Raw genomic sequence first — 16,412 nt, forward strand, 5'->3', positions numbered from 1 at the left:
ATGCAAGCAGCTTTGGATTTTGGTTTCAATCCAATGTAGGGCAGTTCCTGCGCGTTGGTAGGTCTTACACTAACACACATGGTTAGATGTACTTCTTGTGTTTGCTTCTATGCCTCACCATTTCAAGTAAATCAACATGGACGTGAAGAAATAAAGTCGCTCCTTACACTCTAAGGGAGGATATCAGGTCTGTTTTATCCACAGGATCTTACAGTGCTAAGCCAAGATGGTTTGTAATGCAGAAGTCATCCCTGCCAAATAGATGCATTCACATGAGCAAGACTAGGCCACACACCAAAGAACTGAAACATCTTCACAAGATGCAGGAGCCACATCTCAGATCAGGATTATCCTGTTGCCCCATTCCAAAAGACTTTTTGAAGGGGCACTTTTACTATCATCCCTTCCTTCCACACAGTGTTAGTGGCTCCTGCATGCAGGTGCCAAAGAAAAACAGCCTGTAAGTGTTTTGGGCACTGCTAGTCTCATTGGAATAAGCAGCAGGAGGCTAGATGGCCTTTGGGCACAGGCTGGACCACATTGCACTGAATTCCTCTAACGCAGAACCTCATTGAGGTCTACAGCTTCCTCACAAGGGGAGAGGGAGGAGCAGGCACTGATCTCTTCTCTCTAGTGACCAATGATAGGATCCAAGGGAATCACAGGAAGATGTGCCAGGGGAGGGTTAGGCTGGATATTATGAAAAGGTTCTTCCCCCAGAGGGTGGTGGAGCCCTGGAACAGCTCCCCAGGGAAGCAGTCACAGCACCAAGCCTGACAAGATTCAAGAAGCATTTGACAAGATTCAAGAAGCATTTGAACAATGCCTTCAGACACCTGGTGTGAATGCTGGGGTTGTCTTATGCAGGGACAGGAGCTGGACTCAATGATCCTTGAGGGTACCTTCCGACTGAGGTCATTAGATGACTCTATAGTTCAGGCTGCATGAAATCCCTTTGAGAAATATTCATGTTCATAACCACTGGAGCACACAGCAAGCGATCTACCCATATAAAATGGTGCAAAGCTCAGCCTCTCGGCGTCTCTTCATAGGACGCTAATGGTCTCTGTGCTCAGGTTTACAAAAGCGTTGGCAAGCCTGCGAGTAAGACAAAGTTTTGACAGCAGTTGCTTACTACTGCCCCGTTTACAGTTAAATTATGCAACTTCTCAATGGGATTATGGAAGCTGGCTGGTGTATTTCCAAGCTGAGTCATGAGGGTGTTGAAGCATCATTTCAAAGCTGAAGCATCAAATGAAATCTTCCCATCAGAAACAGTCTTTTAAAAACTGCTGCTGTAATTGCGCTGCAGTCACCTATAGTTCTACTCATTTCAAAAATAAAGATTAGGCATTGCTTGACCAAACATCTAGTGGATTAAACTAACAGATTCTGATCTACAGTCACTCAACTGCAACTTGGTGCTACATCTGCACAGTGGAGCCTTGAACTAGGAATTGTTATAGAGGTAGGATAAATCAAGAGATCTTCCCTTCCCTTTAATCCAAGCCGTTACACAAGCCTCACTGCAACAGGTACCCGTTTCAGCTACCTCACACCTTCATTCAAAAGGGTGTTCAGCTTTTTCATCTCTCTTCCCCATAGCCTTGTTTCACAGCAGTCACCAAATCAACTGAGGAGGCTGGAGTTTAGGGGGAGATGTTTCCACATGTGGAGTTTAGATGCTCTCCTCATATGGACAACGGTAAAACAAGTTGCAATTTGGACATCTCTGCATTTTACACATTATACCGTGGACAGACAAGAAACATCACTAATGCCACCTCTGATGGACTGTCAGGCACTAAGACAAGTCCATAAAACAGTACTAAAAATTGAAAGGCAAGGCAAAGTGCTATAGTACCAAGCTATTTCTAGCACAACTTGTCCCCTAGTCAAGTTTCTGGCAAGGAATACCATTGGGACAACTAGGTGCTACTTAACAACACATCAAACTTGTAAGAGACTGTTCAAACACCACTACGTTAAAGATATTTCATATAAAATAAAATTCTGGGTCTACTCAAGACTACCAACTCTGGCCAGTACAATGAATCTCTAAAAAAGTAACACAAAATGCTGAAGGACCACTTTATAGGCTAATTCCAAAAGCCCAGGCTGAATCATCAGCATCTGCCAGCACCATCGCTACTACACTTTGGTGCTCCAGGTTTGTAGTATCCACCTCACAAACCTTTGCTTATTGATCACAGAGGATTTATCATGTGACTGCAGTTGCTCATCCTTCAGAAACATCCAAAAAGGCTGAGTTTTCAATGAGAGAGTTGTGATCTCGTATCACGAACTTTCACTTTCTTTTATGGGATACTGCAGTTTTCACAATGTCATAATAATCTGGGCCCGCTGCCAGTGACCCACTAGCAGCATCCATACTAGTAAATTAAACAACATCAGGGAACGTCCCCGGGCACTGGAGCACAATCTATACCATCAAATTACTAGAATGATCTCTGGCACAGTTTCAAGCCTTACCAACTGGTAAACCCTCAAATAACGCATGTGAAGATACCCCAGAACGCAATCTGGGAGGGCAGGAAGAGTCTTAAAGGACAGGTCAGATAATAAGACTTGTGATATAACTGGGACTCTAAGCATTTAAGCTGGCTACAGGACAATTAGCATCCAGCCTGTTTTACTTACTAGAAGCAGTGTAAAGAGGTTTGGTGGATCTTTTCAACCCCTTTTGGCTGCATACTGGAGAGGTGGGGGCAACCGGGCGTTTAGCACTTTTAAGCTACTACAGTGATCATAGAAATATTATGGTTGGAAAAGACCTTTAAGATCACCCAGTCCAACTGTCTGCCCCAATACCACCATGCCCACTAAACCATGTCCTGAAGTGCCGCGTCTACAGGTTTTTTCAACACCTCCAGGGAAGGAGACTCCACCACTGCCCTGGGCAGCCTGTTCCAATGCTTCACCACTCTTTCAGTAAAGAACTTTTTTCTAATATCCAACCTAAACCTCCCCTGTCACAACTTGAGGCCACTAATAACTTCTAATTATTCATATTCACATCTTCCAGCTTCCATAGCAAGAAGCTCACCTCCTTTTCACAGCTCAGTGTGACTACAGATGCAGTCTGAGGAACTTGCTGCAAGTTAAACACGCCTCAAAGCAGAGCCGAAGCTGCTGGAGGATTAAGCTAACAGCCTTCCTCTTCGAGACCATGAGTCAGTTGATGTAAGTGCACGATAGCAGAGCACTCCTTTGCCACTGCCCAGACATGCCAGAGTCAGCCTCTTTTGTTAGGTGCTTTGTTCACCGATGGGAAAATAGTCACGGATCTAGATGATTCCTCCGTTAGGACAGAAGGAGATTTAGAAGTCAGAGCTGTCTAGCTGCGGGCTGTTGGGCAAGTTTCGATGCAAGCCACTTTTCCACTCCACATAGGTGCCACTTACACCCTGTTAGAACCAGTAAGGTGGACAAATCTCATTTGGCCATCGAATTTGCCAGTGTGAGTCTCCATTACAGTTTCATAAGCACAGAGCACAGCAAGGCGAGCGAAAAAAACATATATTAGTGTTTGTGTTAGATCTTAATTTAACCAAGCTTTGTGGCTACTTTGGGCTTCTATTCCTCTCACCCTCAAAGCACAGAAAGCTCTGTCCCTAAAGAAGATGCCTATTAGCTGGTCAATGGGTTAACAAGTTCTCTCTCCTCCAGAGACCCTCTTCCCCAATACTGATGTCTTGGTAGACAGACAGGCTGCTCTGAACTTTTGTGGTTCTGCAGAGCACAGGCATCAAGTCCCCCAGACCACCATCCGGGGGTCTTGGCATACAGCCTCCAAATTCTGCAGTCAACAAACAGCAAACGACTGGGATATACATCTGTCTGTATAAATATATACATAACTCTATTTACATTTCTCACTCTACTCATCTCAAAGCATACAATACAATTGGAGGGGGGAAGATTTAGATTAGACGTTGGGAAGAAATTCTTCACGACGAGGGGGGTGAGGCAGTGGCACAGGTTGCTCAGGGAAGTTCTGGCTGCCCCATCCCAGGAGGTGTCCAAGGACAGGCTGGATGGGGCTTGGAGCAGCCTGATCCAGTGGGAGATGTCCCTGCCCACTGCAGGGGGTTGGAACTGGATGGGCTTTAAGGTCCCTTCCAACTCAAACCATTCTGTGATTCTATGATGAGGCAGTAACAGGGTCCTGTTTTGGGACAGGGAAGAGGCGGGTAGTCTCTTCCTACAGCACTGTAGCTGCCAGCTCTCACCCCAGGGAGCATATAAAGACTTTCTACCAACACAGCCACAGCAGTACCACTGCTACGACACGGAGCTTCACAAGAGCTCTCATCTGGAAATCGTTAGGCTAATCACAGCTTGCTCTCCAAATGGCAGACTGGCTCCAATCCCCTGTCCACCTCTGGCTTCAATATACAGTCTGCGTGTCTAGCAATCCCTAGATTCAAGGGGCTGGACTGGAGCTGCCACCTGGCTCTGACAGCCAAGTGTACTGCCACCAGCATTAGAAACTGATTTGAAGAGCTCTCCTGTGTACAGTGCAGGACAGTCATGGTCTGCGGTGCTGCCCAGAAAGCATTCAGCACTTTTACTTTACAGCTGGAATGGAGTTAAGTTTTCCTTCCATTTAAGAGGCAATAAGCTCCTCATCATGTGGCTCAGGCAGACAAAAAGCAACCCCCATCCTCTAGCCTATGGCTTGTGTGATGGAGCCAGGGCACTCAAGAGAAGTCACTGCATGATCCAGCTGTACTTTGGAGCAAGATGGGTGACAGCAGTGTGTGCCTGGGACTGCCTACAGCCAAAACCCAAGACTGTCACCCTTTGTTTCCATGACTGGCGTACAAGACATTGTCATTACTGCACAGGCAGTGCAGAAATGTTACAGGGTGGAGTATGATAAAGAACACAGAGCCTCCATGAAAGGCAAGATACCCATGAGTATTTTAAGCTGGTTTGCAGGCAATTCATTATTTTGTGTCAGTGCTTTTGATTTAGTGAGGAGTCATTCTGCAATAGCAATCCTGAAGACCTTTGAGTTGTTAGAAGAGCCTTGAACACTAATGAATGGACATTAAAGTGAACCATATTGCAAAACCAAGAGCTACAGAGAAGATAGTTCTGACAGAGAGCACAGCAGCAAGACGCTTGAGTGAAGCAGCAAGAGCTCTTCGACTCATCAATACCTGAAGGAGTTTCAAAGTAGAAGCCTAGCAGGGAAAGCTATGACTTACAACACCTCCATGACTCAGTTGTAACTGCAACTCCAGTGACTCAACGGGAAGTTCTATTACCAACTCCATCCAAATCCCACTAACACACTGGTTCCCATCCAGCAAAGCAAGCCTCACTGGTGAGACTGGTCTCAGCGGTGAGATACAAACATTACAGTCAAGCATGGCAAGGAGCCCAAGCTAACAGACTCCGTTGGACCCATGCCGGTTCCACAAGACCCAGAACGTCAACTGCAGCCAAGCACTGCTTGAGAAACTGAGAGGTTGGGAAACCACCACATTAGCAGATGTTGCTCCACAAGAGTTGCTTGTAGGAGGTCCAAATGTTATCTCAACTTGAGGTAAGGCTTCTCAGTGCAGTAACTTTTTCACTAGCATCTCCACAGTAGAAAGTACACTACCCCAGGTTTCTAGCCAGGCCAGATAAAGCTCATGGCTGTGGTACACCAGTAGCCTAGCAGAGCAGTAGCTCCAATGAAGTACGCTAGTTAACTCTACCTTAGAGACCTGTTAGCAAAACTGGCACTCGGCACTCCTAAGGGGACACCACATGCTCTTGTGCTTTTTATACTATCTTCTCAGCCCAGAAGAGAAGTGAACCTATAAGAAACACCAGTCCTCACCCTGTAGGTCAAAACAACTTCCACTTTCCAATTTCACTGCCTATATCAAAGCTTAGGGAGAAACAAAGGTGCCTCACTTCTAATCCGCAAATAAATAGTGTCTTTAGATACTAAAATGCCCCGATGCCTCCTCAAGAGCTCACAACTCTCCTCCCTCCCCCAAAAGACACATGCACTTATGTTTCTGCTGCTATTATTCACTTTAGAATGCTGATATAGGACTCAACTATAGCTCCTTATTTTCTCCCACAGTCTTAAGCAGAGCAGGTCTGTGGCGTTGCTTTGAGGCCCTGGTCTGGTCCCACTAGAACAGGAGAGCTCTCCTTCTTGCAGAAACCTGATGTTTCCCACTGCTTTGCCAGTCTTCTTGGCACACAAACAGCACCTGCCTAGCCTGTCTGTTTATGGAAAGAGTTACCCTAAAAAAAGTTGGACAAATAAAAAGACTATCACTTTGAGCTAAATTGTTCTCAGATAAAGACACTACAGTAAAGGTGTCTATGCACCCCTTATAGGCAAAATGAGATCTAGTCAACAATGCCCAGACAAAGCAACTCACCTTGAAGTAGACATGCAGGGGCTGGTCAGATAATCGCTCTCTTTGGCTCCACTGATTACATTGCCATGATTATAATGAGAGCTTAGGCAGCTAACACACACATAGACACCGACATTTACATGCCTAAACATCAACTGAGCATTGTCCTGAGGGACTAGTGCCATTTGAAGTACCTTATGTCTCAGCGACTGCATCAGTCTCCCGGAGTGCTGTATTACCAGCTCTGTGTTAATAAAGAGGAGGAGACATCCAAGAAAAAAATCCTGATGCTACAATGCTGAAGCACTGCCACTTTATCACTGACAACACCTCTTCAGGAAAGGGGTCCTATCTTCTCCCTGCCAAGAAGCATCCTCCTCCCTGTAACGGGCCCTGCTAAAATCCCAGCTCCCTGGATGCCAGATGACACAAACAAGTGTGGAATGTCCCTCTCAGGGGCATTAGTATGGTTCTTGAGACTCAAGAGCCACTTCAAACGAGGTTAGGACAAAGTGCTGCTATATAGGCCACCTGGAGACGTCTAAGCACTAGCAATGCAAAACACATACTTAAAATGGACCAATTTTGCTGCTAAAACAGCAGCCTACATTTCAGGTTAGTGCACTAGCTTAATTTTAGAAGGCTTACAGGTTTCTTGCACTTGCTGTAACTTGTCTCGGGTTGTTAGAGAGGATTGTTTGGTTTCCAGAAGTTTCAGAGCGCTGCCATTAAAACTGTTAGCTCTTCTAGCCACTTGAAACCGAGAGAAAACTGGAACAAAAGACTGCCAACTTCCACCAGAGTCCCCTTATGCGACACAAACCACAACTTATTTGTCTGCGCTCTAATCAGAGCTGACCAAATACAATACAGTCACCATTTTACTGGGAAATTGCCACCAGCAAGCGAATGTTCAGATGGACAAGTGCTGTTTATAGTGCTTGATAAATAACGTGACGCTGCTCTGCAAGTAGTATACAAGAAAGTATTTCCTCCTTATCCACTGCCTACATGTTTAATAAGCAAGCTGGACTACTTAATTTCTTCTAATTAGTTTACATTCAGATAGGAATGACATCACCCCTGGAAAAAGGTTCTGCCTGCACTGCTAAGCTTGTGTTAACTACCAGCGTGCAGCTACACCAGATGAAACAATCAAACCTCTGTTTTCCCTCATGATACAGGCTGGATTGTCCACTGCCCTCCTGCAACTGGCTATGCACCTTGGCTCAGTTGGCTTCATGACAGAGTTACACCATGTAAATATTTCCATTTAAGAGAATAACTAAGTTAATCCATTAAAACGCATCAGCCTTCTTATTTCAAGGAAATCAAAGAATAATAGAATCCCTAGGCTGGAAAAGATCATCGAGCCCGACCATACCTGTCCACTACTAAATCATATCCCTAAGCACTTCATCTACCCGTCTTTTAAACCCCTCCAGGGATGGGGACTCCACCACCTCCCTGGGCAGTGCCTGCCAGAGCCTGAGAACCCTTTCAGTGAAGAAATTTTTCCTGATATCCAATCTGAACCTCCCTTGGTGCAAGTTGAGGCCATTCTCACTCATCCCATCACTTGTCACTTGGGAGAAGGGACCAGGACCCACCTTGCCACAACCTCCTCGTAACAAAGAGGTTACAAAACACTCTCATACAAGGTGTTCTGAGCAACAAAGTGTGACCTTGAAAATGAATAGGAAATCATGACAGGGGGGTTGGAACAAGATGATCTTCAAGGTCTCTTCCAACCCTAACTATTCTATGATTCTATGACGATTCCACCACCATTCCTGTGGGTAAGAATACTCAGAAGGAAAACAGCTATCCTTTGGCCACTTTCTTGTTCCTGCTTATTACTTCTACAATAACACGCATGGACGAGTCAAGTCACGCAGCAATAGTGAAGGGTCAAGTGATGTGCCAGCTTGCTTTCCAATAGTCAGACCAGCAGGAACCCGACACAACCATGCCAGGACCCATAGCTCTGTGATCTGACACAAGCAAAGGACTGCGCAAAGTGACTCTGTGCCCAATACAAGAGGTTTTCTGCCACCTGATGTGAAGGCATAATTCCAGATGGGTGGGAAGGGCAGTTTGGTCTGTGTCACTGACATTCTGACATGGGAAAAAGGCCACGTGATCACCAAAAGGAGAACAGCCTCAGCACTGAGTCACCATGGAGAGCCCCAAGGACTTCTGACCTCCACATGTTCATCCAAGAGACCCCTCAATCTGAAGTGTCATCCAGTGCTGCACATCTCTTATACACAGGGAGCTTCCAGACAAGCAATTACTTCACGCCCTCATCATTTCTAGTAAGGAATGCTTATCATAGGGGAATTTTATCCTAATTAACTGCAGTTTTTCCATCTTATTCAGTAAAAAGCTTATTCATAAGTTGTGAGCAGAGACCTCTCCCCATGAAACAGAGCTTATTATGCTCACGCGCTTGTCATTTTTAGCCATCTCATAACTACTCACTATCATGCCGGCTAGAAGGGTGCATGTCCAGACCTACAAGTAGAGTTCACAGACAGAATGGAACGGTGAAACTGGAGGTAGTTTGAGCAGCTTCGAACCTGCCCTACACTTCGTTCTGCCACTCCTTATCCCACTGCTGCTGCAGTCATCTCCAGACAAGTTTTAAATCAATTATTCCCTTTCAGAAAGGGGAAAAAAATGCACCGGTTTTGACTTTGAGGATCCTGCCCGCTCGCATAAAGCCTCACACTCCACTTTTTCCTTCTAACTCATCCAGAGAAGACTCCATGGGTGACGCACATATAGGTCTGTCACACGCACATGGGAATCACAGAATCGTTTGAGTTGGAAGGGACCTTAAAGATCATTTAGTTCCAACCCCCCTGCCATGGGCAGGGACACCTCCCACCGGACCAGGCTGCTCAAAGCCCCATCCAACCTGGCCTTGAACACCTCCAGGGATGGGGCAGCCACAGCTTCCCTGGGCAACCTGTGCCAGCGTCTCACCACCCTCATCATGAAGAAGTTCTTCCTAACGTCTAATCTAAACCTTTCCCCCCACCAATTTAAAGCCATTTCCTCCCAACTTATCACCACAAGCCCTTGTAAAAAGTCCCTCTCCAGCTTTCTTGTAGCCCCCTTCTGGTACTGGAAGTTGCTCTAAGGTCTTCCCACAGCTTTCTCTTCTCCAGCCTGAACAGCCCCAACTCTCTCAGCCTCCCCTCATGTGGGAGCATCTTCATAACCCTCCTCTGGACCTGTTCGAAAAGCAAGGGAGACGCGGGGAGTCCAGGTCCCTCACCACAGGAGAACGGGATGGCAAGTCGGGCTTTGTGCCTCTCAGGAGGCAGCCACGAGAATTCACCAACCCAACACAGAGGTCAGGGGACGATGCGGCGTCCAGGCCCCCAGCACAGACCTGGAGCACCAAGCAAAGCAGTTTTAACGAGGCTGAGCTGCCAGATTTTCTGTGGAAGGGCCCTCCCCAGGCAGAGCAGAAACAAGGAGCCATCCTCTATCCATAGATGACATCTGGTGGCTGCCGCTTTGCAGAAGCGGAGATTTCCAAAGCTGAAAGGCTTCTCGCAGCCCTACTCTGTCCCCAGGAGAGCTCTTCCCGAAACACTGGAGTTTGGAGAAAGTGCAAGGCAGTTTGTTGTTAACTACGTACAGGAGAAGGGATGAAAGCCATGAGTGCAGGAGAAAGGCTACGTACAGGGGAGGAAAGCCATGAGCGCAGGGCTGGGGAGGGCAATGGAAAGAGAGTGTACAGAGGGGATGAAAGCCATGAGTGTAGGGCTGAGGAGAGGAGGAAAAAAGGCTGTGTACACAGGGGTTGAAAGCCATGAGTGCAGGAGAAAGGCTACGTACAGGGAGGGGATGAAAGTCATGAGTGCAGGACTGGGCAGGGGAGGAAAAAGGCTGTTTACAGAGGGGAGGAAAGCCATGAGTGCAGGAGTGGGGAGGGCAGGAGGAAAGAGTGCGTGCAGGGAGGGCTCGAAAGCCACGAGTGCAGGAGAAAAGCTGAAAGCCACGAGTGCAGGACTGGGGAGGGCAGGAGAAAGGCTATGTACAGGGAGGGGATGAAAGCCATGAGTGCAGGGCTGGGGAGAGGAGGAAAAAGGCTGTGTACGGAGGGGAGGAAAGCCATGAGGGCAGGAGAAAGGCTACACACGGGGAGGGGAGGAAAGCCATGAGGGCAGGACTAAGGGCAGGAGAAAAAGGATGGTCCCATCGCCCAGGAGGGGAACCGGGGCGGGTTTCCCAGGGCCAGGAATGGGGGGAACCGGCGGATTCGTGTGCCAAGCCGCCCCCTAAGATCTGTTCGAGCGGGCGGAAGGCAAAGCCCCGCGGGGGGGAGGCTCTGCGGGCACAAAGGCGTGCGGGGAGCTGCCTCCCCCGAGGTCCCTCGGGAGCCAAGCGGAGCCAGGGGCACCCCCTTTCTAGGAGTTACCCTCAGGGGGGCTCCCTGGTCCCAACAGAGCCGCAGAGGGGCGAGCACTCGCCCGAGCCCGGCGCTCCCGCAGCCCCGGGGCTCTGCACGGGACGGGAGCATCCCTGCTCCCGCTGTCCCGGGGGGGCACAGGAGCCCCCAGGGAGGGAGCATCCCTCCTCCCGCTGCCCCGGGGGGGCACAGGAGCCCCCAGGGAGGGAGCATCCCTCCTCCCGCTGCCCCGGGGGGGCACAGGAGCCCCCAGGGAGGGAGCATCCCTCCTCCCGCTGCCCCGGGGGGGCACAGGAGCCCCCAGGGAGGGAGCATCCCTCCTCCCGCTGCCCGGGGGGGCACAGGAGCCCCCAGGGAGGGAGCATCCCTCCTCCCGCTGCCCCGGGGGAGCACAGGAGTCCCCAGGGAGGGAGCATCCCTCCTCCCGCTGCTCGGGGGGGGACACAGGAGCCCCCAGGGCGGGAGCAGCCGCAGCCAGGATGGTTTGAATTAAAGCCGGAGCCGCCGCCTGCACAAAAGGACCCCGCAGAGCTCTCGGAGCCCCCCAGCCCGATCCCAGCCCCGATCCCGGTCCCAGCCCCGATCCCGGTCCCAGCGGGCTCACCGGGACAGCAGCCTGGAAGCACAGGGCCACCAGCCACACGGCCACCACGGTTATCATCCTGCCTCCTCCTCCGACCTCGGCCACGTTCCTCTCGACGGTCTTTTAAGCAGCTGCGGGTTTTCTCCTTTTTCTAGTTTCTCTTCTTTTTTTTTTTTTTTTTTCTTTCTTAATTGTTGTTTTTTTTCCTCCCTGTTAGAGTTCTTTCTTTCCCGTATTTCCTCTCCTCCCCGCACGCCGCTCTCTGCGCCCGCGGGAGTTGAACTCTGTCTTTTAATGAAGGCTCTGCAACAACCTTCACCTCGCGGCCCCCCGGCCCCGCCCCGCCCCGCCCCCGCCGCTACCTGCGACACCGGCCCGGCCCCTCCCTGCCTCCCGACAGCCCTCCCTGCCTCCCCTCCCTCCATCCCTCCCTCCATATCTCCCCCAGCCCTCTCCCCATCCCTCCCTCTTATCCCTCCTCTCCATCCCTCCCCTCCTTTCCTCCCCTTCATCCCTCTCTCTATCCCTCCCTCCATCCCTCTCTCCATCCCTCCATCCACCCATCCCTCCCTCTCTGCCCCTCACTCCATCCCTCCCTTCCTCCCTCCGTTGCTTCCTCCATCCCTCCCTCCCCCTCTCTGTCCCTTCCTCCATCTCTCCCTTCCATTCCTCCCTCCTTCTCTCTGTCCCTCCCTCCATCTCTCCTTCCATCCCTCCCTCCCTCTGTCCCTCCCTCCCTCCATCCATCCATCCCTCCTTCCATCCCTCCCTCCCTCTCTCCCTCCCTCTCTCTATCCTTCCCTCCCTTCCTCCCTCCCTCCATCCCTTCCTCCCTCTCCCCCTCCCTCCCTTCCTCCCTCCATCCCTCTCTGTATCCTTCCTTCCCTCCCTCTGTCCCTCCCTCCATCCCTCCCTCCATTCCTCCCTCCCTCTCTCCATCCCTCCCTCCCTCTGTCCCTCCCTTCATTCCTCTGTCCCTCCCTCCCTCCCTCTCTCTGTCCTTCCCTCCCTCCCTCCCTCCATCCCTCCCTCTTTCTATCCTTCCCTCCCTCCCTTCCTCCCTCCATCCCTCTCTCTATCCTTCCCTCCCTCCCTCTGTCCCTCCCTCCATCCCTCACTGCCTCCCCAGCTGCCAGCAGCCACCACTTCCCTCCCATTGCATTCCCAGATTTCCTCAGCAGCATTCTTCTGGCTGAGCTTCCTTCCTTCTCACTAAAAATAATAATAATAATAATAATAATAATAATAATAATAATGTTTAAAGCCATCCCTTCCTTTTTCCAGTATGGGAAAATCACAGGAGCGCGCTGCCTCCTGCGTGCCCTGCCATGACAACAAAGCTGGTGAAGGGGCTGGAGAACAAGTCTTACGAGGAGCAGCTGAGGGACCTGGAGAGGAGGAGGCTGAGGGGAGACCTTATCACTGTCTACAACTGCATGAAAGGAGGTTGTGGCGAGGTGGGTGCTGGTCTCTTCTCCCAAGGAACAAGCGGTAGGATGAGAGAGAATGGCCTTGAGTTGCACCAGGGGAGGTTCAGATCAAGACATCAGGAAAAATTTCTTCATTGAAAGGGACCTCGGGCACTGACAGAGGCTGCCCAGGGCGGTGGGTAAGTCACCATCTCTGGAGGTGCTTAGGGATCTGGTTTAGTAGTGGACAAGTACAGTTTGACTGGATGATCTCAGAGGTCTTTTCCAACCTAGTGATTGTATGGTTCTATAGAATCATCGAATCACAGAATCACCAGGTTGGAAGGGACCCACTGGATCATTGAGTCCAACCATTCCCGTCAATCCCTAAACCATGTCCCTCAGCACCTCATCCTCCCATCTCTTAAACACCTCCAGGGAAGGTGACTCCACCCCCTCCCTGGGCAGCCTCTGCCAGTGCCCAATGACCCTTTCCGTGAAAAATTTCTTCCTGATGTCCAGCCTGAACCTCCCCTGGCGGAGCTTGAGGCCATTCCCCCTATGAAGAACCCTATGGTTCTTCTCTTCTCCCTGCAATGCTCCCAGGAGAGGGGAGGGAGTGCTCCCAGCGGTCACTGACAGCAGGAGGGATCTCCCCCCAAGAAAATGAGGTTTTGTAGGAGGTGAGTGTTCTCTTTTCATCTCACGTATCTCTGCCTTCACCGCATCTCATTTCTTGCTGCTCAGGACAGGTTTTCTGGCAGTGTGGAGAGGTTTGTGGCACAAAGTGCTGCTTTAAAAGAAGCAAATCACCCCTTCTTGACTTAAAAGCAGCTTCATCACTCTTCATTCAGCACTGCTGCGGGTGAGTCTTTGCACATCTCACAGCAAAAAACATACAATTAGAGAATGGTTTGAGTTGGAAGGGACCTTAAAGATAATCTAATCCCACCCGCTGCCATGGGCAGGGACACCTCCCACTGGACCAGGCTGCTCAAGGCCCCATCCAACCTGGCCTTGAACACTTCCAGGGATGGGGCATCCAACTGTCCTGCTAAAGGTAGACCGCAGGTTGAATTGTTTCACCCTGCTTGCACGGTCAGGGCTGGCGTTCCTGTTCCCTTCCAGTCAATTCAGTTATCTTCTTTTTGTTCACCCCTGTGCACGTGCCAGCACATGTTGAAGTGTTGGCTACAAACAATGCAGCTGAATGTGGGCGCAAACACGATGTAGGAAAAAAAAATAAAAAGAATTTTTAAGAATTCATACCGCAGCTGGGAGCTGCAGGAATGCACATTGGCTGCACGGTCAATAGGCATCAGATGCCCACGGAGCAGCTGGAGGGATGATGGACTCGGCCAAGCCGTTGGTGCTGCCCCAGGACTGCTTGTGAGGGGGGGACACCCTAAAAAGAGGGGTAACCAGTGCTTCCTGGTCACTCAGGAGGCTCTCAGTGGGTGTTGGCTCATCTCTGCCAGACTCAGGATCCCTTCCCACAGCTGTGGCTCAAAGGCTTAATGGACCTAATTGGATATTCCATGTGGCTAAAAGTGTTGTGATTTTATCATGTGTCTTTAATTAGCTTGTTTTCTTTCCCTCTCTCTTAAATTGCTCATGCAGCCTTCCTAGGAAAGATTCCGACCTCTGTGCCTTTCCTTCAGATGACCTGTGGGGACCATGTTCTTCTCCCTGAGATGGAGCTGATGGGGAGAAGATGGCACTCATAGGGCCTCCCAGCTGAGACTACTGCTGGTACGTGAGGTCACTGGGCAGAACAACGAGGAAAGATGGGGAAGGGATGTAAAATAAAAGTCACAGGTGCCTGGTGGATGGTTGGGCTGGAGGAGTAGCTCCCAGGTAGGAGAGCAAGGCTGCTGCTGTGGAGAAAGTGGTCTTTCCAAGCCATGTCTTGAACCTGTTGCAACTAGAACATTGGAGATGAGACTTTTGGGATGGGGCCCGCAGAAGGTAGGCTGAAAATGTTCCCCGGGCTTGGTGGGAAGGTTGTGACATCTGGCTGTGACGGCACGACCGGGAATCGGGAAATGCACAGTGGGCATGGTTGGCCTTCTCAGCTGATTTGGGTGTAGCAGAGGCTGGTTTGGCCAAGGCTGCCTCTGATGGACACTTGCGGCCACAGAGGAGGGAAGAAACAGGGCTGCTCCTGGGAGCAGTGGTGAGGCACTGGTGGGGTTGCACAATGTATGGTTTTCATGCAAGCGTGGGCGCGTGTGTGTGTTTGTGGAGATGGTAGAGCCGATAGTTCTGGGGAACTTCTTGCTGGATTTGCTAGGAAACATTTAAAGCTTGATTGGGATGTTCTGGTCAGGATCTGTGAATGGGGTAAGGGAAGAACAATGCCGCATTTGGGAGCCAAGTGTTTTCAGTGACATTCCCGTGCCCTCTGCTTGATCATTGAAGCATGCTAAGCATTGTGGTTTCAGTCAAAAGAGCTCCATGCTGAAAAGCCAGATGAGACTTGTATGGAAAGGAGTTTGTTGGCAGTCCCGAGCTCAGGGGGTGATAGGGGTTGGTCGTCTCTGCCCAGTACAGTGGAGCTGTGGGGATTTCCCAGAACCGGATCAAGGGCTTCCAGCAGTGTAGCCCAACTGAACTCTGCTTCCCTGGGGATAAGGGGCTGGTTTGAACTGCGTCCGGCCACGGGAAGAGGGGAAACACAGCCTGGGGAGGAATCCAGCCCGCTGCTTCCGCCACAACCAGAGGCAAGGGGGGAGCAGGGATGGCAACTGTTGCTTTTGGGCAACAGCCACCATTCTTCACTGCATTCTTCAGCAGAAGCCGTCGTTCCTTATCCCTTAACAAATGTGACTGTCTCATGGCAGCAGGAGCTGTCTGCCTGGCTTTCCAGGTGTTGGACCTACCCACAGTAGCACGTTGAGGGTATGTGGCCACCATCACCACGTGTCCTCACCTTTGCCCATCAGCAGCACTGGAGCCTGCAGAGCAGATGGCTGCCTCTTTTCCTGAAGTCTGGCTCCATGTGTCCTTAGATGGTTTATTAGTGGCCCTTGACCAGACGGGGGGGTTAGAAAAAGCTGATTCTGTTCAGAGTTCCTTAATAAGGTCTGGATCGTACCTGTGGCATCAAGCTGCATACCTTCACACATCACATCTTGTCAACTTCATCTGTTGGCAAGCTTGTTTTAGGATGTTACAGCCTGACACCTTGGGATGGAGAAGCAGAGTATATTCCTTGAAACACGGTGGGAGGTTAGGTTACACGCAAATATTGAGATTGCTCTAAGTGTCATGGGGTTGATGGCTCACTGCTAATAAGTGCTGCCTCTGGTTGACTTCACTGCTGGTGATCACCGTTTGCTCAGTTGCTGCTTTTGTGCTAGAGAAAAAAAATTCTTTTTTCCTGAATTCAGTGGCTCCGTTAAGTAGAGGGGGCTGATAACAGGAAACCCACAGCTCCTTGTGCGTTTCACTTCTCAGCTATAACTTGTAGACGAGGCTCGGAGTGAGAGCCCTGAATCCGTGTGGTGATTGCTGAACAGGACAGAGGAAAGACGGTGCCTTCACGCACATGGGGCAATTCAGGATGTTAAATACATTTAGTTAAATGCATT

At 50.2% G+C, this 16,412-nt stretch overlaps 1 protein-coding gene and 1 long non-coding RNA gene across 2 annotated transcripts in view; one reads left to right on the forward strand and one right to left on the reverse strand.

Moving 5' to 3' along the window:
* Positions 1 to 11,589, reverse strand: part of SDC1 (syndecan 1) — a 28,185-nt gene extending 16,596 nt beyond the window's left edge. The window contains exon 1 of the mRNA XM_054063855.1: positions 11,432 to 11,589. Coding sequence (XP_053919830.1) covers positions 11,432 to 11,488 — 57 coding nt within the window. The 5' untranslated portion in view covers positions 11,489 to 11,589. The remainder of the gene's footprint in view (positions 1 to 11,431) is intronic.
* Positions 11,590 to 12,679: 1,090 nt separating this feature from the next.
* On the forward strand, positions 12,680 to 15,003 carry LOC128851839 (uncharacterized). Its single transcript, XR_008449343.1, has 3 exons — positions 12,680 to 12,867; positions 13,567 to 13,684; positions 14,440 to 15,003. It is a non-coding gene; the product is annotated as an uncharacterized LOC128851839 (long non-coding RNA).
* Positions 15,004 to 16,412: the final 1,409 nt, after the last annotated feature.

Source organism: Cuculus canorus, chromosome 3 (assembly GCF_017976375.1).
Source record: "Cuculus canorus isolate bCucCan1 chromosome 3, bCucCan1.pri, whole genome shotgun sequence".
NCBI lineage: Eukaryota > Metazoa > Chordata > Aves > Cuculiformes > Cuculidae > Cuculus > Cuculus canorus.